We start from the raw sequence: 13,840 nt of genomic DNA, 5'->3' as shown, positions 1-13,840 counted from the left end.
TTCTTATACAGAGCTGGTAAACTCAAATGAAAATCGTCACCGCAGATCAGTATCTTCCATCAGAACACGAGCTCAGGCCAGAGAGATATTTCCCACACTGGAAATTTTTAAGAACTTGAAAACTGCTAATTTTGTGCAGTCCAGACCAAGTGTCCTCCAGTGCACTCAGCACTAGAGACAGTCGTAGTTCTTTCCATTTTTCCTGAGAAAGTTTGGCCAATGATGTTTCGTGGTAGAGTAGAGGAGCCAGCAGTGCTGGCTCTCTGCACTTCTTCTCTGGATTCATCAGAAATTGCATCATTAGGGTGAAAGAGTGTTTCCAGTAGCAGCTATTTTCAAATTGAGTGGATATGCAAGTTTAAGTTGTCTACAAAATGTCTGAAACACAAGCATATAATCTTGCATGATTCTTTAAAACCAGTCTTGCAAATAATCCCCTAAAATCTACTGTGCACAAACCAATAGGACAGTAAATGATTCTGCTCCTCTGCTGATGAGTTCAGCAGGTTTTTGTGTGCTTGATGAATTCTCTAGCACATAAATAAAGGTTTGGTTGCATTTGGGAGGAGGAAAATTCCTAATGAATATGTATGTAGCAAGATAAAACTTTCTGGCTACTTTGCTGCTAGTTTTGAGCAATATATCTAAAAAATCAGGATCAATTCAGACTGCTTTCCTCAAACCATTGCAAGATGATGGACCTCACTTGCACTTCACTTTCCACTGCAGTAGAATCGTGAAATTAGTTTTGCAGAAACTGAGCTCAGAAAATAAATAATCAGATGAAAAGAAACTGTATTGGAGAATGAACTCTGGTTAATTAATTTCTTAGAACTAATTTGAGCTCAAATAATTTTTGCTGTTATACAAGCTTTAGGGATAAAATTTATTTCAATGCAATTATTCAGGCAGTAAAATCAAACGGCCAAAATCAAAGCACACCACCAATTTCCCACATACAAAGAATTAGAATTTCTAAAAGTAACTCAGTGTTTCCTTCATGAGGTCACCACTTATCTAACAGTAAACTGTGGTTATTGAATTTTTAAATTAATGTTTTAAGTTCATTACTGAGGCAGGTCCCTCAGTGTGTATTTAAAAGCTTAGTTGAAGGCTTTTTATCCTCTTTAATCTACTCTTCAGATATGATAGAAATATTTTTTCTACTAGTGAGCAAGATTAAGTAGATTATTCTAATTAGCAGGTAACTTTGCTGTGTTTTGTTTTAAAACAGACGGTACTTTGGTGAGAAAATCGGGCTGTACTTTGCCTGGTTAGGCTGGTACACAGGGATGCTCTTCCCAGCTGCCTTCATTGGATTATTTGTCTTTTTGTATGGAGTCACCACTTTGAACCACTGCCAAGTCAGGTAACGTGGGAACTTTTAAAAAGAAATTGCAACTGTGGGTTATTGTGAATAATTTGAGAGATCTTCCCACAAGCTGTTAACAATTTCATTTTAAACTGTTGAATGAGCAGTCAAGAAAAGACTGCTCAGTTGTTATTAGGCACCCAGTATCAATCTTCCCATGTTTTATGATCCTGAATTGGGATGAGAGGAAAGTCTTCTTGCCCAGCTCCAGTTGTTAATGGTGCTGGCAAGCCAGAATGAAGTTGGGAAAAAGCAGACTCCTCCATTACTCTTAAAGAGGCCAGCACAAGAGTGGGGAATTTTCACACTCTATAAGGCTTTTCCCAAAGATCCACCACAGAGAGGCATTCCTCAGATGAAGAAATCCCTGGACCTTCTGCTGAGTGCTGCATCTCTAAGTTTTTGTGCACTTGAGTCACAAGAATAACTTTGTCTGAAGTTATCCTTACCCTCCTCCTACCAAAGGTCACTGTGGCTCAAGGAGAAGCTGGAAATGGTAAAGAGATGGTGCTAGGTTGTCCCTGGAGAACTGCACTCTGGAGCTGTGACTAAACTCTGTAGTCTTAGACAGTCAGCAAATATTAATTATGCACATGCAGTTATGAACATCTTGGCTTCAGTTACAGACCAGTTTTGCTCAATAAGTAACTGAATATTAGCAAAGCCTATCAATCCAGACAGATTGTTGTAGTAATCAAGCTATTAATTTTTGTCTTTTCTATTTTTCCAGTAAAGAAGTCTGCCAAGCCACAGATATCATAATGTGCCCTATATGTGATAAATACTGCCCCTTCATGAGGTTGTCAGACAGCTGCATTTATGCCAAGGTATGTTCTAGGCTATGCAAATAAAGATACTTCCTGGTAAAAGCATGAATTTTGCCTTTTGCATTTGTCTTTAGTGAGCCTGGGTAGATGAAATCTTGAAGGGACGGATCAGGTTCACCCAACATTAACACTGTCTTTCACCAATGTTTAATTTGGGTCGTAAAATATTTGTATGCAATCTGCACTTTGAAATTCAGCAGTGTCAGAGGTTGTGTTCTAGGGCTATGTGTTACAGTGTCCTTGACATCAGCCTTTATCTTCTCATCCATCCTCTCTGTGTGGCTCCATAAAATTAGTGCTTTGGGTCTGAAATGATGCTCACATGTGGTGTTGGCAAGGGTCAGACCCAGGCCAGGCTGGCAAATAGTCCTGTCAATTCACAGGTGGACTTCACATGTCAAGGGAAGGGTCCTTAGGATTGTCAGGCCAGCTAAACTCATGATCACATAATTTTAGTTGGAGAAAATAAAAAATAAAGGCCTATTATCACAAATTGATCACATTATTAATATATCTCTCAGGTAACCCATCTCTTTGACAATGGAGCTACTGTCTTTTTTGCTGTTTTCATGGCAGTGTGGGGTAAGTTTTCATTTTGATATTAAGTAATTGCACTGTCTCTTTCTTAAAGAATATGATGCAACACAGGCCTTTTTATTTTCCAGCACACTTTTTATCTGACACTAAGAAAAAGAATGTAGGGTAGAGACTTTTCTGTTTCTGCAATAGGAAGATGCAATTGGTTGAATCAAGTTTTTATTTGATAATAATTTTTTTATTTAAACACAAACATGAATGCAATTATGTAGTGTCTACACAGTAATATATATAAAACTCTGTGGGAATTTCTAACCATTTTTAAATCCATTGGTACTAAGGCCTTCTCTTTATTAGTGCTCAGGATAGCTTAGGGCAGTTCAGTTTAGTGTCAGTATTAAAATGGAGTAGCATTTTTCCCCACCTTGCAGAAAGGCAGTAAAACTTAGATCCATGTAAGCTGGTTGCAGTGAAAGCAAAGCTCTGATGAAATAAATAAAAGATTTCATTGAATGGCAAATTGATCCGAGTGTGGTCTAACTGTTGCCATGGAGGCTGAATTTTGCCCATAGAAATGTTCTATTTTTGGCTCAACTATTTTTCCTACTATGTCATGTAGGCAGAATTGAAGGCAAGAGGAACCAGTAATTTCTGACAGCACAAAAAATAATTTCAAACAATCCCTGAACATGCCCAGCCTCTTTGCTCCTCCCAAGCCATTGTGAGAGAAGGTTAACAACTGTAGAAAATGGCTCTACAAGGGGACTCAAAAACAGCATCCAAGTCCTTGAGCTACCCAGATTTAGTCATTGTTCTCCTGTTCTTACTCACACATCTCCAACTGCTTTGGAAAGGTGTCCAAGTAATTATGACCAATTTTAAACTGCAAATCTCTTTACTGAACCATAAGAAATATCCAGGAGGCAACATGAGAGCCACCAGAGCAACACAGATTAGCTTACCTGTCTATCTCAGTTCCTTCCTCCAATCAAGCCTATTTATGCCATTTCATGTAATACTAAAAATATTCAAATATTACAAATCACATTTAAGAAAAATCCACAGATCATACAGTCTTTAGGTTTCTGCTTGTTATTTTGTCTTTGTTTTAGAGCTACACAGAGTTAAGAATCACCAAAAATTTCTAAGCCTTAAAGATTTCCCTTAGATACTTACTCAGCTTTTCCAAACTCTTTCTCCAAGTTGAGAATTTCCAACACAATATACAGGCAGGGAAATCTCTAGGTAGGAAAATTGATGGGTTAACATTGCTGAACATTTCTGGCAGTGTTCCTAACTGCTGGTGAGCACTTCTTCAGAGTGCAGATTTTGCACCAGTGCTTTTGTCTCTCTTTAACAATAACAGTGCTTTCAGAAAACAGCTGTGCTCACAGCATGGTTTCTGTGTCTTAGCAGTGCCCCAATCCAGGGCTGTAGGAGAAGCAGCTCTAGGTAAGGGGAGTCCCTCACAGAGGTCACCATGCCCAGTCCTGCCTTGTTGTCTCTGCCTTTTAGAAGTCTGAGGAGGCTGAACATGCCTACCTACAAAATGTTGTAGGCCCTTGTCGAATTCCAGGGTTTTCTCTTTTTGCTGATTTACGCTGATTTAGGTTAATTTATGGTTGTCGGTTTTCTGTTTCTCCTGCTGGCTGATTTATGTCCGGAGATAGCTCAGGGATGCCACTTGCTCGGTTTCTCGGCTGTTTCAAAGACCTGGAAAGGCCCAGAGTGGCCTTGGGCAGCCCGCACTTCAAAGGATGAGGAGAGACTTCTGATCTTGTTTCGGTCTCGGTGTTTATTAATTGTTTATCTAAAAGATTTTCTTTCAGCCCGACAGAGGTCTGCACAGCAAGTCAGCCATGGGCACACTCCCGCAGCCCCTGGGGCGGTCACTTATCTTTATACCCGAAGTTACGTGTACAATATTTATGATTTTTCTCCAATACCTTCTACTCTTATTAACCGGTGCACTTCTAGTAAAGACCAATCCCAAAGTGCCACCATCACCACAGAAGATGGAGGCCAAGAAGAAGAAGAAGAAGGACAGGACACGCCCCAATTCCTCCATCTTACTTCTCTAGACCCCCCTGTACAGAAATCCTAAACCCTGTGTTCTACACCTTAATTAACTTATCCCTTCACCATTCACCCCAGTGAAATCCTCCCAGTCCTCATACAGGTGTCATCTCCTGTGTACGATCAAAGTCCAGCCACCAGACACTTCTGGCAACATTCCAGGACTCCCGAGCCCCCCAAGGGTGGTCTCGGTCTCTCTGCACCTCAGTCCTGAGGTGCTGAGATCCCACAGGCCCTCTCTTCTCTCTTTCCTCTCTCCAGTCAACAGGAACCACATCTCTCTCTAGTTAGCCTCTCCTTCCTCCCCCTTCTTCAGCATCACTGTCAGACTCCCAGCCCCAATCCCAGACCCAGGACTCTCCACACCAGCCTGCCAGGACTGAGCAATGCACTGCCCACCCGTGCATCTACAGCACCAAAGTCTGCAGCGAGATAAGAAAAAAATGCAATAGAAGCTGCCCCCGGGTGATGTGGCTGCTGGAGAGGAGACTCCAGCAGAGCAGAGCAGCTGGGCTGAGAGCTTTCCCCCGCACTTGTGGTGGCTCACACCGTGCTTGGGAGTTGGCTGCCAAGAGGGAGGGAGGGCAGCACCAGCAGGAGCTGTGACTGTAGGGAATGGCTTGGGGAATGGGGCAATCCTCTGGCTCCACACAAAACATGCTTCCTTAAAGAAGAGTTTGCAGAGAAACAGTGAGATTGTGGAGGTATTTTCCATGCAGACAGGGCTAAAGAAACGTTAGAATAAGGGAAATCACACTTCCCAGGGATTTTCTGCTCCTGTATTTAAGAGCTGGCTTACTGCCTGTGTTAAATGGGTTTTCAGTCTGCAGTAGGACTACTGGCAGCTGCAGGCATTGCCATCATGGCAGTAAATCATAGAGGAAGAGAAGAATCAATGATAGCAGTTTGATTCTGGAAATGTTTTTTCTGTCAGCATGAAACAACTGGCAAGCTCAGAAAATATTGGCTGTGAAAAGTTCAGCCTTCCAGATGATCCAGTTTGACAGACACTGACATATTAAATAATTATGGCAGTGTTTTCATAAAAAGAGAATGAAAGTAAAAAGAAAAGGCAGCTAGAACTGTGTTACCACTTTAGCCAGAGTTTATATGCTGTTTTATTATGTAAAGTATTTTCTTCACCATCTTTAGATCCATTAGTAAGCTCCCATGTTGACAGAGAAGCCTCACCCATTTGCTTGGGGGTTTCAAAACCAGCTGTGGCCACTGGTCTCTCCATGAAGAGGTGATCTGTATGATGCTTTCATCCTTTTGCTCTAAAGACATCTTTAGTTGATGAATTAAGTTGTCTGCTCCCATTTTAAATATAAATAAAATACATCTCCAAGTGATGAGCAAACATCTGTGGCCAGGCTGCAGAGAGGAATTACCATGACAAATGCTAGCAGGGGGTTCTTGATTTGTGGAGCAGCAATGAGCCTGACTGTAAGGCTCTGAAGCTCAGGGACCCATCTTTTATAATGCTTCATTGTGGCACTAGTGAGACCCATCAAAGAAAGTTTGGAATTTAAGTGTACCAGGGGATACTGGAATAGAAGTACACTTCTCTTTAAAAAATACATTGACCCTTCACCTCACTTATTTAATTTCTGCCTGGTGTTGGCAAAAAAGTAAAAGTAATTGATAAAATAAATTTTTAAAAAGCATGATACTTGCTAAAGTATACCTGACAGCCATATGACTTGAGGAAACTCTCATTTTTAACTGATTTATCAAAGGACAAAAAGCCTCTCTTCAGTGCAGTTAAGGAATTCATTATTAGTTTATATAAGTTTTTTCTGTATTGAAGCTTCTGTTGAAAGGAAATACTCTTTCAAACAGATTGGAGCTATAAATCATTGTGGCTTATAGGGAAAAAGTGAGTCCCTGTAATCACTAATTTTTTTAAAATCTTTTCATTGGTGAACAGATTGCCATTGATGCTCACTGAGATGTGATCATCTCAGAAGCTGGAGAACAATTTTTTCTTGATGACATTTTCCAGATGTCCAACGCTTTCAAAAATAGGGAAGCAATATCATGTTTTGTGTTTCTGTACAAGGGAGAAGCACTTCCACTTTGTTCTTTATGTATGTCTTGAGAAGTGTTTGGCTTGATGATAAAGCAGCTCCTATATCTAGGAAAAGTTCCTCTCTTTTTACTGCTGAAGTTAGATTCTTACCAAAGACAGAAATTGAGAGAAAGGTATCAATTAAAAAAAATATTAACATTTAAAGTGAAGGGAAAAGTAATTCTCCTTAACAAAATTTAGGTAAATTTGACACTCAGTTGACTCCAGCATGTTTCAGTAAAGCCAGATGGAATTGTAGATTTTGATTTTCCAATTGAGGTACTGGGGAAACCTATTGCAAAGCTATTACTGCCTGGATGTTTCCAGAAACTCTAGAGCAAAATTCTGTAACTGTTCAAAAGGAAAGTTCAGCAATTTATCATTTCTAAATCCATGCTGAAGGCAGAGTAGGCTGGTGGTATTTTCTCTCTCTGTACACATCTTTGGGGAGCTAAGGGATGGAAGAAAAATGCTTTTTAAATTTTTTTCCTGTGCAGCATGTTTCCTTTGATAAAGGAAGCAGCTTTAGAACACTCACTGAAAGGCAAAATTGGGAGGGGAAAAAGAGGACTGGCATGAAGAATTTAACACTTTTTTCAAGCAATAAGAAAAGCCAACATAAAACAATTTTTCTGTATGTATCTGTTAGTCTAATAAAAGATATTACTTTCCTACAAATCTTGCCTCTAGCATAAAACGTTGACATTAATCTGCTCTCCAAGGAGACAGAATTAAGGGTGTTCTTCAGCAGGACTCCTGGCATATAGAATATATTCTAGGAGTCAGGATGGGTATATTAAATGGTGCTCTGAAATACAATAGAGAGAGGATTTCTGAGAGAAGATCAGGGTAAAGCTATTTCCTACAAGAGGGCCATTTGCATTACGAGATAAGATCACGACTTGTTACAAAAGCATCTGAGGAAATGATGTTAAGACAGCTGCTTGTACAAGTGGATATTGAGGAGCCAGCTGCAAGGTTGAGTTCTGAAGCAGGACAAATGTAATAGAGGAAAAGCTAGTAGAAGATCTGGGAGCTAAGGCCAATAAGAAATGCAAAATTCCGAGCAGGAATTATTGAGAAAACTCAGGATCTGGTTTACCCAAATGGGAAAATACAACTGTGTCCTATTGAATATCAAAGTCGGAAAAGGATGCTGAAGTTTATATAGGGTATTTGTAGTTAAAATTACAATTAGAGAATAAGCAGAGAAATTTGAAAATGCAGTTCTTTTATAAGACCTCAGTAGCACATTAAATCAATCAAAGATAGTTATTTATAGCACATTTGAAAGTATCTAGCAAGGGAAAGCTGCATACTGACCTGAATAGAGGGAGAAAATTGTAACACAGTGAAAGCTAAAACAGTACTGTACAGAACATCATATTTGCTACTTAACAATTAGAAAATAACTTTCTAAAGAAGCTTCAGGAACTTCACATTCACATACTTACTCTGACAGGTGCTAAATGTGCTAAACACAATATGCATAAATTCCTCACTCCAGGTGTGGGAAAAACAAGAAAGAAAAGAAGTATTGTTCAACAAAGGTGTATCTGAGACATTCAGGGCTGGAACTCAAACACCTACTGGAGTTCTGCTACCAGCAGCTTCCTGGAATGGGAACAAAGTGGCAGAAATCAATCAGGCTTCTTCCTCCTAGGTTTCCAAACAGTGCAGGACTACTTGTTTAGCCTGAACAAAATAATTCAATATGAGCTGATAGGAGAGAAGCAGTTCTGCCAGGAAAAAAATTAAGGAATGAACCATGTTTGTGGTTCAGTAGCAGTGGAGCCTCATTAGCTCTTACTGGTTTTGCTGATCACCACCAATCATACTGCAACTAGTACAAACATTTATAGGCTTATGACTCTCTATTAGACTAAAATCAAAGTGCTTGTGACTAGGTGTAACATAATTCCAGCTTGCAGAACAATAATTACCTGATATATGAAAATGCCCTCAAACCAAATATCTGCTTCCTTAAACATGCTTTTGATACCTTACCTTGTCTGCTTGTACTGTTTATTTCCTAAGCACACTTTCACTGCACTAGCTGGTACAATAAAACATAATTCTCCCTGTCTAAAAATTAACTTTTACCAAACTGATGCCAGTACTTAGTATCAGGTCCCATTTTTATCAATATGCTGCAGTAGGGCAAACAGCCCGTTAAGGAGACACTTTTATGACTGGATGTGAATTATATTGCCAGATGATTGTGACACTGTTACAGCTGATACTGTAGCTAGCTCATGAACAAAGAGGTTTATGTTCTCTGGGTATCAATCTGCTGCTTCTCAGTGAGCAATAAAGGGCAGGCTTCCTCTCCACAGTGGGAGAAGCCTACCCATTGATTTGTGTTAACTTTAGGTAGTTTCTACATCCTTTACACAAAATAAATGTTTAACACTGCTGTAACTTTAAGCAGGCTGAGTTTTAATCTTTGGATTATGAGCATATTATGCTATTACTGTTTCCTTGATTTTTTTTCCATCACACAATGAAAGCACAATTGTCATATCAAAGTGGGAATTTCCTCAAAAATCCTTTACATTCAATTGGTCTGTGAGTGCTCCAGGAAAGCTGATACCTTTATGTCTGATCACTCTGTCAGTGCCCTGTTATGGTGACTCTCCACTGATCTGCCCACTGGGTTAGAGGATGGTTCCACTGACTTGTTCAGGGACACACACCAACAGCAGAAGAGAGACCCTCTCCCGGGTCTTCACACTTCAATTCAAGTCTTGCCCACTGCTGACAACTGCCAGAGCCCTTGAAGGACTCACACCAACAGTTTAGGGGACAACACTCTTTATTAATATACACACTGTGAGTGGAAAATTATGACAGGTTAAAATTCAAAGACAGTGACAGTGACAGTAGCTGACTGCAAAAATTAATTCAAAGCAATACCCAGACAAGCTCTAATCATCAATCAAACCTAGCACAAGAGGATCATTCAGAGACTATAGAATACAATGATTACCCAATAGATATTCCTTTGGAGGAGGAGACAGTTCAGCCCATCCCCTGATCCCAGAAGTTATGATGGAGTCTTCTCTAACTTTTCCCCATTCTTAACTTAATTTTATACTATTTGTTTACATTTAGATGGAGCTTGAGTGGCTCTGGTGATACACACCTTTGCTACTGATAGATTAAAATTCTCTCACTTCTCTCTTAAAGACAGAGTCAATGAAATATAAAGTGCATGCCCAGTGAGGGGAGGTTGTACCTTGAACGTGGGTAACTTTGGGATGGAGGTGTGTGTTAATATTACAGTTAGGTTTTAATGAACCCAGTTTATCCAAGGACAACGATTTCACCACAGTTGCTGGCTCAGCAACAAGACACCTTCTCCTATCTCCCCTGGCTGAGGGGTGCTGTGCCATTTATAAGCTGCAAAGTGCTATCAAGTTCCCCTCCCTGCAAGGATTACTTCAGAGCCTGACCTCTGTGTCTCCATTCTGCTCCACCCTCCATTCCATTGCATTCCATTGCATTCCATTGCATTCCATTGCATTCCATTGCATTCCATTCCATTCCTCTTAGCATTTGCTTAAATTTGAAGATTGTGTATATGGGGAGTCATGGTGGAATGGGTTTCGGGCATGCCACCCACATTCCATTCAGGCAGCAGCAAATGTATTTTACCCTATAATTTCTGTACTGTTCTAAGTTCTGTTCAGAATGTGAATACAACCTCCCAGCTTTCTCTAAATTTTACTCCCAGTCATCTTCCTATAGCAGAAAGGCGCAGACCTGTTACTCCTTCTTGAACTCCATCAATAAGGGCTGTAGTACACAATGTTTAAATACCAGACATAAACACCACACCGCACATACGAACTCACATACTGTAAAAATAAAGGGGTTGAATTAAAAAGGTGTAAACCAGAAGTTCTCATTTCCCCAGCAGTACTCTGCACATTTTCAAATGCACTGGACTGTGCTTTCTCTGGGTTCTGGTTTCTGTGTCATGTAAATGGTCTTCAAAGAAAGAAAGTTACTCCATTATGTACAATGGCCCCAAGAAACCTCTAGCTTCATCAGAAATCTGCTTTATCGAGCAGTGATGACTCACAGGAATGATTTTATTCTTTGAGAGCACTCCCTTGGTTGGTTAGAAATTAAACATTCTCATTTAGCACCAAATGAAATCTCTAAAGCCTCAATCATACTTGAAGCAAGCAAACTAATCCTTAGAAAGCAATGCTTTTTGAAAGCAGTTTTGATCATCAGCATGATTTGCTGTTCAAAGGAACCCATTTATGCAAAGAAATTAAAATAATGTAACAGCTTCATTCAACAGTTCTGTGATAGTCATTAACATTTTCTTGACTTAAAAACAATTTTGCATCTTTTTCTCTACTTGCTTTAGCCACTGTTTTTCTGGAATTTTGGAAAAGAAGGCGAGCAGTAATTGCTTATGACTGGGACTTGATAGACTGGGAAGAAGAAGAGGTTTGTATAAAAACATGTACTCCTTAACCTTTAATACAAAATTATATGGTTGAAAATGTATGGTTTTATTTTGCATTTATTTTCAGTTCATTCTTTAAATCTTAATAAACTAAGAAATAAGGTTTTTCTCCTCAGATGTTTCCTCTGGAATGTAAAGAAATTTTCTCACTTTTGTCAATCTAAATTAATTTGAGAGATTTCAGGAAAGAAATGCACTATGGGATAAATGCATTTTTATTTTGAAAGGTGGAAATTATTGACAGTCCAGTGTACCCTGAAATTTGGCAAATGAGCTTTTATCTATTCTTTTAGTTTGTCACTGAGAGTATTGATGGAAGGAAAGGCTTTGAAGCTTGCACCAGCTTCTGAACCTTCAGGTGCTGGTTATCTTAGAGAGAGAGAGAGAGGGAAAGAGAGAGGACTTAATTCATTCTTGTTGGTACAGGAAATCCCCTTAGGGAAGGCGCTAAACTTCAGAAAATAGCCTTAATCTTTTCCTCTCTGGTGATCACCAGAAAGAAACTCCATGCTCTTGGGACCGAGAACTTAGGTCTAAATAGAACTAGAAGGTTTTATTATGCAGGAGAAAAGCAAGATTCAGTGAGTGTTAAAGAAAAAGTGCTACTCCAGTGGGATTTGGACATATAAGTGTCTATAAATCTGCTCTCCTTACTCTACAGAAGCTCTTGGAGTGATGGTAAGAGGCTGCTGTAGTGGTCTCAGTGAAGTTGAACCTCTACATTGCTGCTTTGGTGGAAGATTTTCTTTTTTATCAATCTTGCCAGCAGAGAATCAGCCTTCTGAGTTATGGGATTTTTGTCTGTATGAGGCAAAGTAGCTCAATGAGGCTATGAAATGGTGGAATTGCTGGTAGGATTTTCTTTTAAATGCTTAATTACTAAGAAAATGACCCAAGAACGTAACATGAAATGACTTACACAACTGGAAATTGATTTCTCTATATCAACAGGAATGTTGTTATCTGTGCACATATGCAGTCACTTCTGGGTGATACCCCAGGACTATCTTCTTATTTATAGGAAATACTCTAATATTGATTCAACTCTTCTGAGATTAGCAAGCTGCTCTTGCCAAGGCTGGCAAGTCACAAAGGGATTGAGACAGTCCTGCCTGAGGTTCACATAGTGGTCAGGATTGGCTTGCAGGGATCATGTCTTCTCATGGCTAGTTGCAAAAAAAGCCACTGCTGCTGATGCAGACAGCTAAGAAAAAGCTTTACCAAATTTCAATTTGCAAGTGCCAACTATAGCTTCCTCTGTGTCCCTGGAATGAGAAGGAGCCTTTAAAAAACAAAATAGAATAGTAAGTACAGTAAGTATGAGGCCTTCTTTATATTTTTCCTAGGAAGTCTGGTCTTGCAGATGTTTGCAGTTTGGGATCTTATATATCTTCATCTTTCACCATTTAAACTACCTGGATTTGGGATTATGCTGATTTATAAAGCCATCCACCTGAATCTTCTCTGATCAGTTCATTTACAAATATTGAATTTCCTGACACTTGTTTTGGGTTTTTTTTTAATAAGATATATTTATATTCCCCTGGCAGATTATTTCAGTTTGGCCTGCAGGATGATATTTGCATGTTGGTAATTTTCAGAGGATACTTGCTCCCTGTTGATGTCAGATGGTCTTTTATTCTCACACCAGAGTTCTTCCAGCAGACTGTGTCAACAAGACCTCTGTCAGGAGCAGTGGTGACAGCTAAGCATGTCCCAGCTTCAGGGTCAGCCCAATGGGCACTGCCTCCTCGGCTTGAGTATCTAAAGCTGCACTTCTCCATTGGAACTGCACCCTCCCTCTGAGAAAAACACAGTTTGGAAGCGAGTGGTCCAGATGAAAGTGTGGAGAAAAAATGTGGAGATCATTTCCCTGCTCTGTGGCTCAAAGCCCACCTCTTCACTTTGCCATTGTCCTCACCTGCAAACCACAGGCTTTGCTTGGAGACTTACTTCTGGGGATGCTATACTTGTACCAGTGATCAAGATTCAAATTTTCAATCTACAAATTCTTTTTCTGGGCTATAGAGGACAATATGGTTGGACTAGGAAGGATGGGACTATTTCAATAATTTACTTGTTGAAGGATTAGAAAATTCTTGGGGAAAAAAGGAGGTATTTTACAAAGAAATTTAGAATAGTTCTTCTAGAGCACTAATACATGGTCTAAGGCAATTCACATTACTCCATATAATGTGTAATGTGAATACACACATATAGGGTTTCTCTTATTAAAAGTTGGAATTCTCCATGTGTGAGAAATGGGAAGGAGGGAGAACAATCTGTTTTATGTAGATTGGAAGAGATTCATCCTGCGGAGTTTCATTGGGAAGTTACATGTTAGTGAGATACCAATGAGAATTTTGACTCTAGAATGTGAAAATTTTTCTCCTAACATGCTACGTTCTAATAAAATCACTGCTAATTAAATTTCCTCTCTGCTTTCCATTCAGTTATCACTAGAAAAAATC

At 39.5% G+C, this 13,840-nt stretch overlaps 1 protein-coding gene across 5 annotated transcripts in view; it reads left to right on the top strand.

Annotated features, from left to right (window-relative positions):
- Nucleotides 1-13,840, top strand: part of ANO4 (anoctamin 4) — a 177,418-nt gene that overhangs the window by 131,768 nt on the left and 31,810 nt on the right. For all 5 annotated transcript variants that reach the window (XM_058022152.1, XM_058022149.1, XM_058022150.1 and 2 more), the window contains 4 exons: nucleotides 1,235-1,369; nucleotides 2,103-2,199; nucleotides 2,721-2,781; nucleotides 11,268-11,350. In XM_058022152.1, coding sequence (XP_057878135.1) covers nucleotides 1,235-1,369; nucleotides 2,103-2,199; nucleotides 2,721-2,781; nucleotides 11,268-11,350 — 376 coding nt within the window. The remainder of the gene's footprint in view (nucleotides 1-1,234; nucleotides 1,370-2,102; nucleotides 2,200-2,720; nucleotides 2,782-11,267; nucleotides 11,351-13,840) is intronic.

Source organism: Melospiza georgiana, chromosome 4, assembly GCF_028018845.1.
Source record: "Melospiza georgiana isolate bMelGeo1 chromosome 4, bMelGeo1.pri, whole genome shotgun sequence".
NCBI lineage: Eukaryota > Metazoa > Chordata > Aves > Passeriformes > Passerellidae > Melospiza > Melospiza georgiana.
This window is presented reverse-complemented; position numbering and strand designations above follow the sequence as displayed.